This window comes from Ictalurus furcatus, chromosome 1 (assembly GCF_023375685.1).
Source record: "Ictalurus furcatus strain D&B chromosome 1, Billie_1.0, whole genome shotgun sequence".
In the NCBI taxonomy this organism is placed as follows: Eukaryota; Metazoa; Chordata; class Actinopteri; order Siluriformes; family Ictaluridae; genus Ictalurus; species Ictalurus furcatus.
The window spans coordinates 25482676-25504040 of NC_071255.1; the positions used below are offsets into that span (position 1 = coordinate 25482676).

A 21365-nucleotide genomic window follows, 5' to 3' on the forward strand; every position below is an offset into this window, starting at 1 on the left:
GGGTGTTAAGATAATTAAATCTCCCAGTCAGGCAAACACAAAGACACCCACATGGACAGCCTGCAAGGGTGGACACTGGAGACTGCAGAATGTGTTTAACAAAATAAATAATAAAATCCCACTATTCCTTCATTCTAACTACACTAAATCATCAATGTTAGTAATATTTCACAACCTGGGTACATATGTAATGCATGATTAGTTCATATCTAACACTATACAATGTAAGGAAATTACACAGCATAATAGCATAATACCACATTTATGTTTCTCAACACCAATATTTGAGAATTATTTTGCAGTTTAACAGATAGCACAAGCCAGGATTAATAATTTTACATTATTTATTCACAACACAAATAAGCAAATGATAAAGACAAAGTGTCATACCAACTGAAAAAGACTTGAATACATATAACCAGAGTGGATTATTTAAGGCATTTGTTAATGAGGTGAAGAGTCTTTTAAGGACTTGTTTAGGAGTTTATTGTGGAAGTTATAGAACAATAAAAGTAAAGCATAGTTATGTTATTTGAGCCGCTGAGTCATACGCTGCTGATGAAAGAGCGATCAATGTTGGATCAGTTCTTGAAAACATTTCGTCCTGGTTCAGGATCAGTGATCCTGTCAAAATTACACTCTTCTTCTAGAAACTGGCTTCCCCCGTGACACACTGTTTGATTAATAAGAGAGGTGTACTCTTTCTACAAAGTAAATATTTTCTTACATCTTATTTCCCTATTGCCCTACTAAAGTAACAAGTATGTGAACTAGACCTCTTCACACAATACACTTTCATACACAATACACAATACACAATACACGATTCATATAATGGACAGAATCTGTATTAACTGATAAATATGTATTCTAATAGAGCCAAGATGAATGAATCGGTCAATTTTTTTTTTTTTTTATAAATTTTGAATAAAAGTACAAAAATGAGTATTAAAAAAATACTATAGCCAATCTAATCTAAAATTTGCTTGAGATAATGTCTCCAGGCAGTATGTAAACACTAGGCATTCCATACAGCAAATCTCTCAGCATCTGGGTATCTGGCTGATGCAATTTTGTTAATGTTTACGGCATGTTCTGAACTTCTTGTGCAACTTCACCGACAAGAGTTCGCCGTGAACTGTGTTATTAAAAACACCTAATCAACTAATGTCATTGTAGTAGCAGGAGTTTTTTTTTTCCCCCATTCATTTCATTTCTTGGAATTAAGACAAAAACATTGTGTTTGGGATAAAGACAAACAGTGAGTTTAATTTCTTTAAAAATATTTCAGAAAGGTATATAAGGTTCCCAGAGAGGAAAAATTCTGACAGACTGACAGTTACAGTGAACAGATAAAACACAATACTTTCAGCAGATATAAGCTGTCAATTAAGTAGGTTAAATCGAGTGATATTGACTCCCCAGGGAAGAAGTCAGTGTTAAACAAAGCTGAAATTTGGTGGTCAAGGCTATAATGATGTGTAGGTACATGTACACCATGTACACCATGACATAATTTGATGCATCATTAATTTTGCTAAATGAATAAAGCCACTTAATACAGTTAATAATTTAATTTAATTTTTTTTGTAAGCAATTATAAATATTGGCAAACAGCACAGATCTGTAAGTAATATAATACCATGCTCATATGTGTAACACATAGTAGAATGCAGATAATATGTAACACACGGGGAGGAAATGTGAGATCATGTAAATGATCTTACAGATTGATATCTGGGTGGAGGATTGCATCAGCTAAACAGCACACACCATGGGCAGTGTCCCGCCTGAGGCGGTCTAGAAAGTGACAGGTGGAACACCCTGTCATTTAATGCAATTAACTAAACAATGCAGCTTTTATAATGGCATACCAAAATGATGATAACCCTAACCCTAGCAAAATCAGGCATTAATTGCAGAGGATGGTGGAGAGACAGAGAGAGAGACAGAGAGAGAGAGAGACCTACAGCAAATATGTCCAACCCTGTCAACTTTGAGCCCACACAAGTATCGCTGAATTGGCAGTAATCAAGCATAACAGTAAATAGTTCACTGCTGCACATGTAGACTGGAATCCTATGGGACTAAAAAAAAAATAAAAGGAGAGGGCCTTTTCTACTCTCTTATAGACAGGACTAAGTGGACAGATATGAAGCTTTCAAGACAAAGAAAGGTCACATTCATGAACATAGGAATGCACCGAATGCTACAGTTTGCTTGTGCAGAATGGGGATACATTCAATTTCAGTAATGACTTTATCCTGGCCAAGATTACTATGGTTTAAATTACTCATTTATTTACATTTTGGGAAATATATCCAATTAAATTCATTAGAAAATATAGGCAGATAGAAACAAAAACAATAACTTTATGGCCAGATGAGATTGGTCAGAATTCCTTGAGAAGTGGGAGTGCAAAACAAACAAAATAATAATTCACACTTAGAATTAGTAGAATTAGTCTTGAGAACAAACATCTGTTGATCATCACATACCACATTTTAATACAGAATTTAAAAAAGTGCATCATTTTAAGCATTGAACATTTTCAAATCTTTAGGAATTATTATATTACATGATAATCAAAGGATTAGAATGCTGTAGTAAATTGCAGTGAAATACTATTGTTGAATATCAATCCAAAATTAGGTTCTATCCTAATATTCTATGGCTTTATAACATTGAGTTTGATATGAACTCCTAGAATTTATACATACTGTATAGCTTCAATATTTTATTTGCAATTTTCAAATATCATATTCAGGGTCCTCTTAACAAAATAGTCATAACAAAAATTTTTGTCAAAAATGCCACTTAGAAACTTTTAAATCCAAGGTTTTGATGTGTAAAATGTGTGAATTATACATTATGTTATTTATCTCAATACTTAAAAAAACACCAGACCATTAGTAATTGCTTACATTAATTTAGAAAACTACATTGAAACATAAGCCAAAAATCATCAATACAGAAATAAAACATACTATAAATAACTGACATGTTGCTTTTAGATCAAGTGGAACTACTAAAGCAAGGGAAATAAAAAGTACTGGTCCAATAAAATGTGAGACGGGAATACTGGGTCAGACAAAAGCAGAGTGGGACAAACCCACAGGAACAAAGTTCTGAGAGCCAGAACAAACAAACATACAAAAAAAATGGTAAACATAAGACAAACTTGATAATCTCTTAGTAGTACACAAAAAATAAAAAAGCCCAACTGTTCCTAAGCCTGCTTCAATCACATTCACGTCATGTGGGAAAATTTGAGGGGACAGTGTTTGCACATTACCATTTTGTTTAACATATAGCTGTGGTTATGTTAAAAAGTTAGCATAATTCTGTCCTTATTTTTTGAAACTTAATACAAACTGAAAAATAACCTGAAAACTGGACACACAACATTTTCAAGTAGTCTTTTGCCTCACTTACAGGTTTGGTTCGGGAAATCGTGAAGATCCCAAAATTCTGGCTTTACATTTCCAATCAGAAAATGAGGTAAAATATATTCCTCAGTCGAAGCATGGTAATAACAGTTATTCTTATATGACGTGACTGCAGTATCAGCAAGGGCCTGTTAATTAGACCAAAACTAAAGGACAACAAAATGGCAGAGAAGGGTTCCTCCAGAACAAGGGACAGGAACCACTGAATTACACAATCATATAAACACACTGGCATTGAACTTCCTCCTTCATAGTTAGTATAGATGGGAACATTGTAGCATAAATGTAAATTTTTGGTTGGGTAAGTCATCAGGGTGGAGGGTGGAGCTCCATAATTATCAAAGTTAAGTACAAAACACTGAAGCTGTGCATTTTCAAAATGATTCATAAAATTAGTCATAATACTATCCTCACATGTTAAATGGCTAGCGATTAAAGCAGCCCACTTTCTATGTGTTCTAATGCTATTAAAACTGTTGAATTCACAGACAGGTCAAGGATTCAAATGATACTCTATAGAAATAGTGTACAAAAAAAAAAGAAAGCGAGACACCATAAAAATGCTTTGTCTTGGAGTACTGAGTCAACAGGTATTATAAGGCACTAAAACTGAAGGGTTGACTCTGGTAATCCTGCCCCTTCCACATCTCATTTATTTAGGTGTAATGCCCCTTCATTTGGGTTAACACATCCTGCCAACCAGACTCGCTGTGTCAATGATCAAAGTCCATTTGAAATGTTCTTGTTTCGGTTTCTTGGAATCTATCAAAACAAATCAGTGCATGATTTTTACAATGTATGCCCAGGGAAATTGCATGTACTAGGCTGTGAGCCAAGCAGGGCAAGTCTGCTTTCCACAAGAAAATAAAAAGTAAATACAGTGCCATACCTTATTATGGGATTTCACAGTTCAGTTCTGGTCTGCTTCTATGGCAACAAGTAGTACAAAAAAAAAACAAACATCGAGAACACAAAGCAGCCCAGAAGCGGCCTAATGATTTCACATGTCTCTGGTTAATATTCAAGCCTGGTGACCGAAATTTGACGTTCCTGAGTCATCGAGTAAATGTAAACCAAATTGAGTATGAAGAAATCAAGACACGCCAGTGACAATGCCTGTTTACATGACGGTGTTGTAAAGGCCATGATATGGATACTGAAGACATACATAGATGTGCATATTCACAAAAAGGGATAAGTCATTGGTTGAATTTAGAGACTCAGTGGCTCCTGTTTGCTTGTGGGTTTTATTTTGACCACAGTATTGGCTGTGAGGAGCTCTGTGAACTCACTGACTATCAGCAGGTTGACATGTAGGAACGTCTGCTTCTCTGTGTGATGAATAAACTTCAGGGTTATTGAGGACATACCCCAAGAGGCATCTTATTCCTGATTGCACAGGCCATGTAGGGGACAGACCTGCATGAAAAAAAAAAACACTTGCTTATTGTTATTGGTAATGCACACACATACAGACATACAGACATACAGACATACATACATACATACATACATACATACATACATACATACATAGGCTAGGAGGAGTCTTGTGAGTCTGAGTCATCTGGTTGAAAGAGGGCTTTGGCGGGTTGCGTCCTCGAGTGTCTCGGACGGCCCCTAGATCCGTTAACTTCCTCTAGAGGTACATAGGAATATTCCTGCTGTGGATGCCCTCTGCATTTTCCACACACTTGGATTAAGTTTCCAGTGAGACTGGTCAGCAAGATTGCAGCCAAGACGGCAGCGATAACCATCCAGCTCTGCCTAGACACCCACACACATAAACAAACAGCAAGAGAGAGAGGCTTTATCTTTTAAATCGGCCACTGTGGCCTACACAAAGCATTACACAAAAACTACCGCGAATCCTCACAATCTCTCACTTGCATTTGAAAGGCAGGTCTGGCTAATAAATGCACGTCTGCCTCTACACTGAATGAGCTCTTTACAGGCACAGTGGGGACACTCAGTGCAGATTTGCTAAATAAAAGGTGTGAGGCATGTGATCCTATTTCCATGGCAATCATCTTACATGTACTATACACACTTTTTAAAAGAACATAGCCGAAGTATGAGCTTTTCCAAAGTAACAAGAGGAAGCTGGAATTATTGATTCGGTTGCATAACATAGCCAGGTGACTAAGGGAAGGCACATGTTTGTGAACACTTACTCAGACAGATAAGGCTTGTGCGTATGAGCCTCCTCTTGCTCTCTCCACTCCTTCCACATTTGGGTGGCTAGGCAGTGGCCAGCTGAAAGGGAGGAAACAAACATTTCAGTTCCTCACCAAGCCTGCATTTCCCCCTTGTACAGCATTGCTACAAACTGCTACAAACACAGATCCACTCACTATTTTAGATTCAGATCTGAAACAGAAGTCATGAGAAAGAGACACAGCTGTGTTTTTCATCCACGCAGAGGAGCAGGTGCTCATTCTCTGAAGTGAATGGAAAAGTTCCCAAGTGCAAATCAGGGATGAAGTAAAAGGTTAAATTAAAGCACTTGTGTTTTTGATAAACACTCAGAGAAGGCTTAAAAAGTAAGGGCAGCGATGCTTGACGAGAGCTAATTTTAAAACCTGCATTTGAGAGAATGACTGAAGCAGCCAGAGCACGGCATGAGGCCAGGATCAGAGCTAAAGAAAGACACTGGCTCATGTCGGTTTCATCCTAAAACCTTAATGGATAGAACGAATATATTAAGGATTAATAAATGCCAGTGATTTTTTTTATATTAATAAAACACCACATCATGCTTTATAACCATTTAATATTAAGGAACATCTGAAAAACAAGATCCTGTTATCATTTACGTCATAAACAGTTGTTCTCTCACCGGCTTCTTTTTTTCTCTCTCGAGAAGTTTATAAGAAAAGGATTTCAGCTTGTCATGTTATTGAGAAAAAGTGAAAAGGCCTCCATCCTGAAGACTCTCCGGTGTTGGAAAAGCTTTACCCCTGACTACTACAAAACACTGACGCAAGAGAGTCCTCGCAAATATGCTAGATAAATGTCTATTCACAGAAAACAAACCTCTGACGTTTTTTTATTTTAAAAACCCGTTCCTGTGTAAGTTGTTACTATAGAAATGATAACGTGCAAGAATGAGTGCAGTAATGTAAACCCTGCAGCTGACGTTATTGTCAGAACTCTTGTTATAGAAAATTAATCAACACATTCCGACCAATCAGAATCAAGCATTCAACAGCGCTGTGGAATAATGGAATTTAATGTCTGCCCATACACCTTTTCACCTTTGATGATAAAGGAAAGTATTGATTGTAGTAATACACATACACTACATATGCGGTAGATTGGGATTAGTATTCTTTCAATCAGAGAGAAAGCTAGCCATTAGCTGTTTTCTCAGGAATCAGCAGCCTCAAAGTTCATTTATCTCCACCAGACAGTGACCTGCTGGCCAGTAAAGATCAGGGAGCCGACTGGTCTTTTTAATTGGCTGAAGGACTGGGCAATTTTGTGCTTCAAGCCTGAGTGAGATTCTCCCAGGCCTGCACCCTAAACATCTCAAGGCTTTGTTTATCTATGTGAGAGATAAAGATATGATTTGACTTAAGAAAAAATACCTACAAACCTCATGCTGGTGAAAAAAAAATCATGCAGCCTACAGAAAGCAGCAACTAAAAAAAAAAAACGAAAAGAAAGAAAATATGCAGAGAGCTCAAATTACACCACATTGTAAATGCAGGTCTGCAAATGATAAGGCAATCACTCAACAGTTTTACATAAAGATATACCTCATGCACAGGCATCATGGAGAGATAGCAAAAGGTCAAACAAAGCTCAGTGCACTGCACTAAAAAAAAGAAAAAAGAAAAAAGGACGGAGCCATTTCCAAGGATTTATCTAGAAATAACAAGATATGAAACATATACAGTGGTGCTGTTGGCCCAACAGTGTGATATAATCAGTACCTCTCTGCAGCACACTGGTATTTCTCTGGCTGTGGAATGTTGCATTGCAGCTTCCCGTTACAGGGTCACAAGGGCAAAGTTCACTACACTGGCACTCCTGCAAACATCGAAGCCCATAGAAGCCTAGAGGACATTCTGGGAGAAGACAGTGTGCTGTTATCAACAGATTTTATCTACCATGGAACAGAATCACTTTCATGCATCTTCCAAGTCATGATGACAGATTTGTGGAAATTATATGAGGAGTCATTTTTATGGTCATGTATGTATGTATATACACTATTTGGCCAAAAGTATGAGGACACCTGACCATCACACCCATATGTGGGCCTTCCCCGAATTTCTGCAACAGAGTTGGAAGCACACGATAGCACCCTGCCCCCACACCTGCCCTTTGCGGATAAGATTGGACACCCCTGACAGAATGTCTTTGTATGCTACAGTATTACAACTTTCTTTCACTGGATCTAAGGGGCCCAAACCTGTTCCAGCAAGACAATGCATGGCCCCGTGCATAAAGCGAGGGCCATGAAGACATGGTTTGCCAAGGCTGGAGTGGAAGAACTCGAGTTCTGAGCTCAACCCCAATGAACACCTTTGGGATGAACTGGAACACGGGCTGCATCCCACACCTTCTCGACTCAACTTCAGCACCTGACCTCACTAAAGCTTTTCTGGCTGAATTGGCACAACCCCACAGCCCCACAGCCCCATAGCCCCACAGCCACACTCCAAAAATGTAGTGGAAAGCCTTTACAGAAGAGTGGAGGATATTAAAAACAACAAAGGGTGGACTAAATCTGGAGTGGAATGTTCAAAAAGCACATACGAGTGCTATGGTCAGGTGTCCACATACTTCTGGATACACTGTATAGTGTGTGTTGAAGTTACACACCATCAGCGCTCTACAAAATGACAAGTTTCCAGCTGGTGGAGTTGAGTTTGACTAAGACAAGAACGGCTTTTACAAGTTGACAGTTTGTAAGTACTATCATTTCATGACATGACATGAAAGCGCATTAAGTCAAGTCAATCATAAATCCAAAACTGGACCCTGTACACTGCACAACTGACTACTTTTACACACCTTGCTCACAGGAAACTCCATGAAAACCAGCAGGACAAGTGCATCGCCCATGGACAGGGTCACAAGATCCTCCATTTACGCACATGCACGTCTTCTTACATTTATCGCCATAGAAACCTGCTGAACACTCTACAACGCAGGAAACAGTGAGTGATGTAGGTCAGTTGACATGTGAACATGTGAAAAATGGGTGGGTTCAATAACTACTAAACGAGTTTATAATACACATCTGGATTAAGTAATGCTAGGCCTAAACACTTTCAGTGATTTGACTGAAATTATATTATAAAACACAACTAAATGATGAGAATATATATTAATCTTGCAATAGACACATCATCAAATCTATAAGGAAATTTTCCAGTTGACACATTTCATAATATACCCCTTTGTTGTATACTGTGTGAGTTGGAGTGCTGAGTTGAGTTTGACTGTGTTTACCCTGACTGCAGTTCACACCTATCCACCCTGCATCGCACACACAGCCATCTGTTCAGAGAGACACAAGGGTGAAGAACATTCTCAACATGTTCCCCATGTGCACAGCTGAGACATTCTCCTTATTAAATACAAACAGCATTAAAAGTACAAATGCATTCAGGTAGTTAATTAATTATTGCATTGTTTATTTGTACACACTGAAAGAAAACAAACCTTGATAGGATTACAACATTTACTACTTTTTAGCGGTGAAAATCTGCTTTTAGCGTGTGTCCATGGATCTTAAATAAACAAAATGTAATTTAAGTGGGGGTGAAAAATGTCTGGAGCCTCCTTTAAACACATTGAAACACCTTTAAAACACCTCCTTTAAAACACCTCCTTTAAACACATTACATATAAGTGAGGTCCCTGGTGTCTGTTTTTGGTCTTTAAAGTTACTTTTAAGAAAAACCAAAAAAAAAAAAAAAGCAGGAGATAATTAATAAATAATAGATAATACAAAGTAATAGCAAACAATAGACTACCTTCCAGATTAAAAAACAAATGTAATAAACAATGATATAATGTGTAGACTAAATTAACTGAAACAGTAACAGCTGCGTAGTGAGGTATATCCACGCTAAAATGACAAGGATGTATGTAGGTGTGGCAAGTTTAACCTTCAAATCATACAACATAGTAAATCATAGCAACAAAGACATATCTTTAATAGTTTTTTTGACAGTTGTGTCTATAAAAAAACAAAACAAAAAAAACATTCCATGGTTGTTTTTGTCAGATGCATACTAATGTAATTCTAACGCATATAGCACACTAATATAAGTTAAATACTTTACTTCATTAACACACAAAAACAGACACATGCACACATGCATAATGTCACCTGGCGTGCAGAGCCCATGGTCTCCACAGTCTGCTGGCTGGCAGGTTAAATTGGCACAAGTGGGCGCGGCCCAGCCGGGTTGGCACACACACTGGCCGTCCACGCAGGTCCCGTGCTGGTTGCAGTCCTCAGGCTGACAGAGACGCTCGTGCACACACAGCACAGTGGACACGGCCCGAGGGCAGCGCCACATTGGATCCGCACTACACACAGCAAGTAGAGAACACGAGAACAGTTAAACGTGGCAAAGCTAGCAAACAAGAGTGCGTGTATTTACAGTATCTCACAAAAGTGAGGACACCCCTCACATTTTTGTAAATATTTGATTATACCTTTTCATGTGACAACACTGAAGAAATGACACTTTGCTACAATGTAAAGTAGTGAGTGTACAGCTTGTATAACAGTGTAAATTTTCTGTCCCCTCAAAATAACTCAACACACAGCCATTAATGTCTAAACCGCTGGCAACAAAAGTGAATACACCCCTAAGTGAAAATGTCCAAATTGGGCCCAAAGTGTCAATATTTTGTGTGGCCACCATTATTTTCCAGCACTGCCTTAACCCTCTCAGGCATGGAGTTCACCAGAGCTTCACAGGTTGCCACTGGAGTCCTCTTCCACTCCTCCATGACGACATCACGGGGCTGGTGGATGTTAGAGACCTTGTGCTCCTCCACCTTCCGTTTGAGAATGCCCTACAGATGCTCAATAGGGTTTAGGTCTGGAGACATGCTTGACCAGTCCATCACCTTCACCCTCAACTTCTTTAGCAAGGCAGTGGAGGTGTGTTTGGGGTCGTTATCATGCTGGAATACTGCCCTGCGGCCCAGTCTCCAAAGGGAGGGGATCATGCTCTGCTTCAGTATGTCACAGTACATGTTGGCATTCATGGCTCCCTCAATGAACTGTAGCTCCCCAGTGCCGGCAGCACTCATGCAGCCCCAGACCATGACATTCCCACCACCATGCTTGACTGTAGGCAAGACACACTTGTCTTTGTACTCCTCACATGGTTGCCGCCACACACGCTTGACACCATCTGAACCAAATAAGTTTATCTTGGTCTCCTCAGACCACAGGACATGGTTCCAGTAATCCATGTCCTTAGTCTGCTTGTCTTCAGTAAACTGTTTGCGGGCTTTCTTGTGCATCATCTTTAGAAGAGGCTTCCTTCTGGGACGACAGCCATGCAGACCAACTTGATGCAGTGTGCGGCGTATGGTCTGAGCACTGACAGGCTGACCCCCCACCCCTTCAACCTCTGCAGCGATGCTGGCAGCAATCGTACGTCTATTTCCCAAAGACAACCTCTGGATATGACACTGAGCACATGCACTCAACTTCTTTGTTCGACCATGGCGAGGCCTGTTCTGAGTGGAACCTGTCCTGTTAAACTGCTGTATGGTCTTTGCCACCGTGCTGCAGCTCAGTGTCAGGGTCTTGGCAATCTTCTTATAGACTAGGCCATCTTTATGTAGAGCAACAATTCTTTTTTTTAGATCCTCAGAGAGTTCTTTGCCATGAGGTGCCATGTTGAACTTCCAGTGACCAGTATGAGAGAGTGTGAGAGCGATGACACCAAATTTAACACACCTGCTCCCCATTTACACCTGAGACCTTGTAATATTAACAAGTCACATGACACCGGGGAGGGAAAATGGCTAATTGGGCCCAATTTGATCATTTTAACTTAGGGGTGTACTCACTTTTGTTGCCTTTTGTTAGACATTAATAGCTGTGTGTTGAGTTATTTTGAGGGGACAGCAAATTTACACTGTTACACAAGCTGTACACTCACTACTTTACATTGTAGCAAAGTGTCATTTCTTCAGTGTTGTCACATGAAAAGATATAATCAAATATTTACAAAAATGTGAGGGGTGTACTCACTTTTGTGAGATACTGTAGTGGTTCATAGTATAACGTTTATGGTCAATACGGTGACTTATAATCATCATCACTATGTACTTTCAGGCCATCTATCCTCATTTATACATAGTACCGCACTTGAGGTGTACAGTTACTTATGATGGCTAAAAATGGCCAAGTAGGATTTATATACCAGTGATCTGAGGGGAAACTTGCCAGTGACCCATTAAGGACATAAGTGGAAGAGCCACCTCCGTCCAGATTGATGGCATTGATGACTCCCTGCTTCTTCAGGAACTCCGCCACCTCCCACAGGTTCATACTGGGTGCACACACACACCTTCTAATTAAAAACTGGGCTTATAAATATAATGATTCAAATATTCTTAATTCCTTACAACATGAAAAGTGGTGTACATTATGGATATTAATCCAAAACCTAGTAAATGTACATCAGTCTGATTTGTATAAATCAGCTAATTTAAAAGTGCACTGTTTTGAAATGAATGCATTAATAATTAAAAAGTGTTTTATTAGGGGATGAATATACCTGGGTGCCTTGCCCAAGATCACCTAGGTATGGGAAACACTGGTGTCAATATCAAGACACTTTGTACACATTGTATTATCAAACAGGTTCCACGACGCCTTAACGTAAAACAGGTTAAACACTGTTTAAGTGAATCATAGTGTAGGGGACAATAGTGGGAAAGATGTACACACACACACACACACACACACACACACACACCCACCAACCACACCCACCAACCCACACACCACCAAGTTGATTAGATAACTGCATGAACCAGTAGGCGTAAAGGTGTTCCTAATAAAGTGCTCTGTGAGTGTATTTTCAGCGTTTCATTTTCTTTTTTTTTTTTGGTTATTAAAAGAGAAAATATGAAATGAGAAAACACCAAATATTAACAAAAGAATACCCATACACGTTCAAAGCATTTTCTTTTGTAACTTTTGCACTTTTTCACATCTGGAGTGTCTTTAAATTGTATACTTTCCACAGCATCTGTAAACTCCACTTTGTGTTGGAGTACATCAGAATTTGTTATTAGTGTACACAATCCACCGCAGACAGACTCTACAATATCTGTTCTCACCCTCTGGTTTTTGTCTGGCCATCAATGTGGAAGAAAACGAGTCTGCCCTCCGCATCATGGCCCACTGCTGTCCGGGCTGAGATCACATCGACGAAAGTCTGGAATGTTCCTGGAACATACAGGATGTGTGATATTCTCCCTTATTTGCAATGCAGTCAGTAAAGTTATACGAATAAACAATAAACAGAGTTTAGTTCGGTGCTTCTGAGAAATTGAGCTCCCACAGTTCTGAACTATTGCACCAGCTGAGAGCAGTGCGAAGTACCTGTCTCCTGAGTCTTGGCACATTCAGCCTGCAAACTCTCGTTGATGTAAACTTCTCCCGACCTGAGCAGCCACACCACCCCACTGACCAGCTGCACAAAAGGGTTTACTCTGTCCAAAACCTCCTCCTCGGATAGATACCTACCAGCATGGAGAAGAGGGGGATGACAGAGAGAGAGAGAGAGAGAGAGAGAGAGAGAGAGAGAGAGAGAGAGAGATATAAAGAGAGAAAGAGAGAGAGAGGGGGATGACAGAGAGAGAGAGATAGAGAGAGCGCGAGAGAGAGAGCGACAGGCCACATTAATCCGGATAGATCTGAAAACTGCATTTTCATTATAAAATACTCTCCGTCTACACTGGCGTTTTCAAGAGTTTTCCAAAAATTGCTCGTCCACACCGTCATGACTGAAAATGCTTACATCCCTTTTCTGCGCATGCGTAAAAACGTAAGAAGCATTGGCCAGTGTCATTTCCGTAAGGCACATGTTTAAAAGTGAATCTGAAAGATGTACAAATTGATATTACTCTTCATCAACGCTATAAAACTGGATATACTGCAGGCACAACAACTGCAGTACAACATCGTCCACCATCTTGTTTGTTTTGAATGTAATTGGTCACATGACTAAAAATACGTCATAGTTTTTGAATATCTCCATGTTCTCAGGCTGCACTACAACACCAATTAACTATTAAACAAACAAACAATTTTTGTTTAATAGCTGAACTTTCTGGCTTTGTGAAACATACCTCAACCAAGTTAGATGAAATGATTTTAATTAATGGCATATTTTATTCCAGATCATGTAGAGAAAAAAAATGAAATCACTCAATGTTGAGGAAAACATTATGGAATCACCTCGTAATTTGCATTTCTAAAACAATGCCTGCACAAGTCTAAAAATGAAAATTAGTCTTCAGTTTAACCCCCCCCCCAAAAAAAACCAAAAAAACAGTGCTTACAGACCTTAACCTTGGGCTTTTTGAAAGGAAACCTGGCCCCAACAAGAGAATTGTCAATTGAAACAATGGAAAGGATTATAAAACTGTGGAATAAAAGTAATAAAAAATAATAAAGTAATATATGTATAAAAAAGTGTGGAAAAAGATGTCGGTTGTTCCCAGTCAGCTGTGTCTAAAATGGTGCAAGTATAAACAAAACGGGAAGACTATAAAAGGAAAACATATGGGTCGACCGAGGAAGATGGCAAACATCAGGATAGAAAACTCAAAGCCCTATGCCTTGAAAATAGTAAATGCACAACAAAACAAATGAAAAACAAAATGGCAGAAACAGGAGTCGATGATTGTGACAGAACTGTAAAAGAGAAGCAATCGTGATATTCAGTGATGAATCACGAATCTGTGTTGGCCAAGGAGATGATGCTGGAACTTTTATCTGGTGCTGTCCTAATGGAACATGTAAACTGCCTGAAGAAAACAATCAAATTTCTACTCATTTATGATATGCGGTTTCATGTCAGGTAAAGGACTAGGAGAGACCTCAACAGTCAATGTACAGGTGTACACTGAAATGTTGGACACTTTTCTCATTCCATCGCTAGAAAATAGGTTTCATGATGAAGTCCTTTGTCAGGATGATAACGCATCTTACCACAGAGCAAAGAGTGTTAAGGCGTTTCTTCAGGAAAGGCAAATCAACTCAGTGACATGACCAGCAAACAGTCCGGATCTCAATCCCATTGAATATTTATGGTGGAAATTAAAAAAAATAAAAAATATTGGTCCATGGCAAGGCTCGATCCTGCAAAGCTGAGCCGTCAACCGCTATTTGAGAAAGTTAGAACCAGCTTGATTCAGAATATTGTTTTTCATTAGTGAAGTCCATGCCTCAAATAATTCAGGCCATCATAGAAGCCCGTGGAGGAGCAACAAAGTACTAATTGTGAATTTTTTTTTTTTTTTTTGATGATTCAATATTTTTTTTCTCTACTTGCTCTGGAAAAAAAACATACCATTAATTAAAACAATTTAATTGAATTTGTTTGAGGTATGTTTCACAAAGCCAGTATGTTCAGCTATTCAATAAAAATTGTTGTGTGTCATATCTATGATTTGTTTATTTGCTACTGAGAACTGTGGTGCATCCATAATTTTTGCCAGGGGCTGTAGAAAAATGTTCACTTTACTTGAAGAAAAGGTGGAAAACCGACTGCACATAATTTTTAAATGGCTTAAAAAGGAAAATTAAATCCATGTTGAGAATAATAGTATTTAGGATGCTTACAGTTACATTTATATAGCACTTGTCTAGACACTCAAAGCGCTTTACATAATATGGCGGCGGGGGGGGGGGGGATCTCCTCAACTACCACTAGTGTGTAGCATCCACCTGGATGATGCGACGGCAACCATAGTGCACCAGAACCACACCAAACAACAGCTATTAGTGGAGAGGAGAGAGTGATGTAGCCAATTCAGAGATTATTAGGAGGCCATGATATTACGACGCCATATGCCAATGGGGGAACTTCACCAGGACATACCCCTACACTTTTACGATAGGTGTGCTGGGATTTTTAATGACCACAGAGAGTCAGGACCTCGGATTAACGTCTCATCTGAAACAAAGTGCTGTTTTTACAATATAGTGTCCCAATCGCTTTACTGGGGCATTATGACCCACACAGACCACCAGGGTGAGCACCTGCTGCTGGCCTCACTAATACCACTTCCAGCAGCAACCTTAGTTTTCCCCAGGAGGTCTCCCATCCAGGTACTGACCAGGCTCAACCCTGCTTAGCTTCAATGGGAAACCAGGTGAGAGCTGCAGGGAGATCTGGCTCGGGCTCTGTTAGAATGTTCAGTGTAAATTAATTCTAAGCAAGTTTCAGTTTGGTCTCAGTTCAATAAGTTACATACACAATTTTAATGCTTAAAATTGTAACTTTTATATTCATGAATCATAATTGCACCTAGAAAACAAGTTTGATGTGCTTTAATTCACATTCCACCACTTTATTAATATTATATACCTAAATTATCAGTTGCAACATTTTAACAACCTCTGCTGAAATTCATCCAAACCAAACAAAAACTTACCCAAACACCATCGTGCCATCCTTCCTGATGCCGAACTGAGCGTTCTGCACTCCTCCGCTATTCTGTACCAGTCTGCCATCGCTCACAATGTTCCCTAAGCACTGTCCATCTTTAGTGACAAAATATCCACTATTCTGCGCGATCAGACACTTCCTTGTTTTAGCAGTGCTTTCCACAAGTTCTCTACGGAAACTCTTACAGCCTCCGGGGCCTCCAGGCTCCAGCACTGACACTGTTCTCAGCGGGTCATGAACCACTGTGATGTGGCCACTCACCCATTTCACTGCACTGTTGCCGATTCCTGAGACAAAAGTCTTGGATTCTACTACAGGAAGTCCAGGGTGCACACTAGCTGGCCAGGTTTCATGGGTTAAGTTTCCGTGGATGAGAGGCTGACAGTCCCTCACGTACCGATGGGAATGAGACGGGCCATGAGTACCAGCATAGGGCAACAAGAGGTCATCATCCATAGAGTGCCTGTAGGAGTGGGTGGATAATACAGGAATATTAACATATACCCAAAGCGATCGCCTGCTTATATGATCTCATTTCATAAGCTGATCTCATAATCCTTTGTGATTATGGACATTTATCCACGAGTGAATCCTTTAGTTATGTTAACTAACAAAGCACAGATCTTGCATGTGAAAAAACAGGGCACAAACTATGTTTCCACACACCACCATTACCCCTCTGATGTTTTGTGTAACTTGGCAACAAAAGCTTGCTGAGAGGTGCCACATTTACTAAAAAGCATGTGTAGAAGATTTCTACATTTTGGGTAGGTTGAAATGATCAGAAATGTGTTTCAGAGATACCAGGGAAACAAAGACTGGTCATCTGAACGGTGTTTAATTACAGTGTTTCTCGGGGCATGTTTGGTATCATTTTTATTCATACTTCATAGTGAAATCATAAATATCATATAGGTTTAAAAACAAGATTTACAATATATGTTGCAATATGTGCGCTTTCTTCTCTCTCTCTCTCTCTCTCTCTCTCTCTCACACACACACACACACCCACCCCTGGTTTGCATGGGGGACATCTTTCCTTTTGATCCCACCAACCCATTCTCAGGAACTTAATTAGCATACAGCTCCTTAGGGTGAGCTAATCAGCAAGGGGTTCCATTTTGCCATAAAACAATCATTACCATTTGGTATCTTGGTCACTATACATTTCAAAGAGGCTCGGGGGTATAAGAGGATATACTTGGGATAACCCAAGGGGGCTTCTAACATAGAGAGTGGCTTATAACATCAGAGGCTGCCCTTTTGCCATTAATGCCATTACCATCGCACATCCTATGTCAGACGTTGGTCCACATTTCTGTAAGTTACATTTGTCTCTATTCTATGTCTTCCTTTTTGTTTAATAAAATTAATTTGTTATTTCTATCTTTAAATATTCAGCAGTTCTTCTGTAAGAGAGTATGCTGCATTAAAAGTGCATGATCGGTATTTTTATGATTGTTAGGAATAGTTTCATAAGTGAAAGTTGTTGTATGTTAGACAAGCTAGAATCGACCTCTGACAAGTAAATAGGAAAGGGCTAGACTTGTAACGTCGATATAAACCTCTGAGCTAACAAAAATAAGTTTTATTATTATTGAAAGCTTAGCATAAAACTGTTTTAGACTAAACATAATCAGAACACTGAGGTATTATCCTTCCAGCACTAAGATTATATTTTGTCAGATAATTAATTAAATGGAGTCAGATAAATAAATCATAAATTAAAAACACGCATTCAACCTTCGACTGTACATGTTTCCATCCTTGGTTATAGGAGAGCAGCGGGCTAAGTAATTAACCCTTAATATTTTAGCCCTACATGTGTCAGTATTGGATCAGTACTGAGTATCAGTATCAGACACCACAAGCTCTGGGACTGGTAGTGCATTTAAGATGGAAAGAGAACTGGTAACCACTGAACACAAATGGTCAGTTCTTTAGTGGTTAGAGACTTTTTTTGTGAATTGACCCTGCTGAAAAGAAGCAAAAAAACAAACAAACACAAAAACAACAAAAAGCCAGTTACTCAGTCGCACATGATGCCAAATTCCTGCAAGCAGTATGTGAAATTTACACAAATTAGACCTGATTATTTCACTGATAATAATGCTGGAAATAATACAAACCTTTAACAAAGATAGAAAACAAAGACATATTAAGTGCTATTTTACACCATCATTCAACTCTATAGCCTTTGCAATTACTTCCTGTCAGTCACACCCATGCTGGAATCCACTGAGAACTCCACCTCCCAGACTGCACCGCGTCATACAAACCTGGCTGTCACAGACTACAATCCCATACACCTCTCCTCAACTGCATGTTCTCGCTTACCCGAATACTGATGAGAAACACCTGATCCCAATCACACACACTCCCTATATAAACACAGACTCTCAAAGGAACTTTGTGAAGTAATGCTCAGAGTTTTAGCAAGCCTTTTTGATGTGTTTGTGATGCTGGTTTTTGCATTTAGTCTCTGTATTGTCGTTTGCTGATAGCCTGACTTTCTGCCTGCCCCTGATTATGAGTTTGCCCCATGTTTTGGATTTGTTTACAAGTTTCATTAAACTTTCTAAGTGCAGTTGCGTCCGTCTCTGACACATGACACTTCCACAGAGGTTCAAAGATCTCTGAGGGTGTTCCAAGTTAACATTGTGAAACATGTTAGTTCCTGTTATCACTTATTACAGCAGTTATATACAGTTGTTCCCTCACCAGCTTCTCTTTTTTTGCTCCATCTAGTTAATACATTTGTGCAGAGAAACAGCAAAGTGCAAAGCCGTCTGTCCTAGGAAAGTTTTCTGATATGGGAAAGTCCAAGTTTTTCTTTTTGTAAGTTTGGATAAAAGTGTCTGCTAAATGAATAAATGTAAATGCAATTTATAGCTCTATCTTTGATTGAGCTGACAGTGGAGTCTCATCCATAAATGCTGAATAAATATATTCTCCTAAAAATTTAACCGTAGAAACGATGTGAAGCGTCCGTTATACAAGTGTTTACAGTGCATTAATAGAAGCCTGAGACTTGACCTACAGAATTGAGGATTCAGCAGCTCTGGGGTACAATGAAGAATATTCCACGGCTAAAAACTGCAAAACTTTAGTCTGAGATTAGTCTGAGGTTAGGCTGGAGCATCAGTACACTGCATGATCACAGTTAAACAACCTTAAGTTTCAAAAAATTTTATACAATCTGAAAATTGTTTTATTTATGGGTTTTGAATTTGACAGGTTTTATTGATCACTGGGCTGGTCTGATCATTTGGGCTACTTTTTTTTTTTTATGAACAGTAAACTGTTTTTGTTCTTATGTATTAACTGAACTCACATGACTGCTGCATAGTGGTCACAGCACCGCTTCTTCCACAACTTATTTTATCCATCAATTTGCTAGGCTCAATCTGTCTCACATGCCCACTGCTTCGCTTCAAAACCGAACATCTTTATGCACTTTCTAGAAAACCAGGGTGTTTTGTTCAGTTCACTTCCTAGTGGTTTGTGTCTTAGATTAACACACAGCTAGCTAGACTTTGTAAATGTGCTGGGAAAAAGTGTTGTGACTGAGCTTCACAGTCTCTTCACAGTTATAAGGATAATATGTCAACAAAACTTTTAAACCAACTCTTTCTACCAAAATATTTCCTGAAACCACTGAGCACTTTATTAGAAACACTATACTAATACTGGGTAGGGTTTCCCTTTGCTCTCAAAACATGACATGGATTCCACAAGATGTTGGAACCATTTCTTTGAAATTCTGGTCCATGTTGACATGATTGCATCCCAAAACTCCTGCAGATTTTTCCAGGTGCACTTTCATGCTGTAGATCTCCAGTTCTACCACATCCCAGAGGTGATCTTCTGGATTCAGATCCGGTGACTGGGAAGGCCACTGAAGAACACTGAACTTATTATACTCATGAAAGCAGTTTGAGAGGACTTTTGCTTTGTGACATGGTGCATTATCAAGCTAGAAGTAGCCATTAGAAGATGGATAAATTGTGGCCATGAAGGTATGCACATGCACCAGCAACAATACTCAAACAAGCTGTGGCATTCAAGCAATAATTGATTATCTACCCAAAGTGTGCCAAGAAAAGTTTCCCCACACCATTACACCACCTCCACCAGCCTGGACTGATGACACAAGGCACGTTGGGTCCATGGATTCATGCTGTTGCTGCCAATTCTGATCCTACCATCTGTATATCTCAGCAGAAATCAAGATTCATCAGACCAGGCTATGTTTTACCAGTCTTCAACTGTCCAGTTTTGGTAATCCTGTGCCCACTGAAGCCTCAGCTTTCTGTTCTTGGCTGACAGAAGTGGAAACCGATGAGGTCTTCTGCTGTTGTAACCCATCCACCTCATGGTTTGACATATTGTGCAATGTTTTTTCTTTACTGCACCATTCGCAGTAAATTCTACCTAGAGGTGGTTGAAAATGTGTGAAAATCCCAGGAGATCAGCAGTTATAGAATTACTCAAACCAGCCCATCTGGCATCAACAATCATGCCACAGTCAAAATCACTCAGCTCACATTTTTTTCTCATTCTGATGGTTGATGTGAACATTACCTGGCTTGTATCTGCATGATTTTATGCACTGTACTGCTGCCACCTGATTGGCTGATCAGATAATTACTGGAATGAGTAGGTTTACATGTGTTCCTAATTAAGTGCTCAGTGAATGTATAATATTCAAACTATTTTTGCATTTTCATCTCTTTTCTTTTAAACTGAGTCATTTGATGATTTAGTACATAAACTGTTACTTTAGACCTTTGTGATTAAACAGCCTCTAAATGCAAATACTAGTTAGACATATTTTTGTACTCCCTGTGCTATCTGACCGAGTATGGGCCATCCTCATACACCACTGGTTGATTTAATATAGCTCAAAATGAAACAATAATGTATTAAATGTACCTTACCGCACATTTTTGCTCTCCGTCATCCACACTGCAACCCATATTAAGAGAAAACAAATATGGGCCAAATTTACTAACAATGTTGCCATGTGCTGAATACTTGCCCAACTACATTTAGAGAACCGTACAGTATCATGTGCAGCTTTTGACACGTTAAATATCAAATACCGTCCTACTCCCTATATAAGTGTATTACTTAGGCAATAAAAAATGGTTCTATCCACCCTATCTAGTGCACTTGATTTTCAAATTGCAAGCCATTTGAGATTCACCAACACGATGATAATAACTTCCGG

At 39.2% G+C, this 21365-nt stretch overlaps 1 protein-coding gene across 4 annotated transcripts; it reads right to left on the minus strand.

The window, feature by feature from the left end:
• Positions 1-366: 366 nt before the first annotated feature.
• nagpa (N-acetylglucosamine-1-phosphodiester alpha-N-acetylglucosaminidase) lies at positions 367-21274 on the minus strand. Of its 4 annotated transcripts, XR_008386874.1 has the most exons (13): positions 21073-21274; positions 16119-16595; positions 13057-13196; positions 12792-12900; positions 11867-11995; positions 9802-10004; positions 8916-8963; positions 8475-8603; positions 7388-7522; positions 5624-5705; positions 4983-5216; positions 4339-4868; positions 367-4211 (listed from the first exon to the last, which is right to left on the minus strand). XR_008386874.1 is itself a non-coding variant. In XM_053634056.1 (12 exons), the coding sequence occupies exons 1-11, from the start codon at positions 21156-21158 to the stop codon at positions 4988-4990; spliced, it is 1767 nt and encodes a 588-aa protein (XP_053490031.1). In that variant the 5' UTR covers positions 21159-21274; the 3' UTR covers positions 367-4868; positions 4983-4987. The 4 variants fall into 4 exon arrangements, 3 of the variants coding, with proteins under 3 accessions (XP_053490031.1, XP_053490046.1, XP_053490054.1); XM_053634056.1 differs by having other exon boundaries at positions 367-4868; XM_053634071.1 differs by having other exon boundaries at positions 367-4868; positions 4979-5216.
• Between the last annotated feature and the right edge of the window lie 91 nt (positions 21275-21365).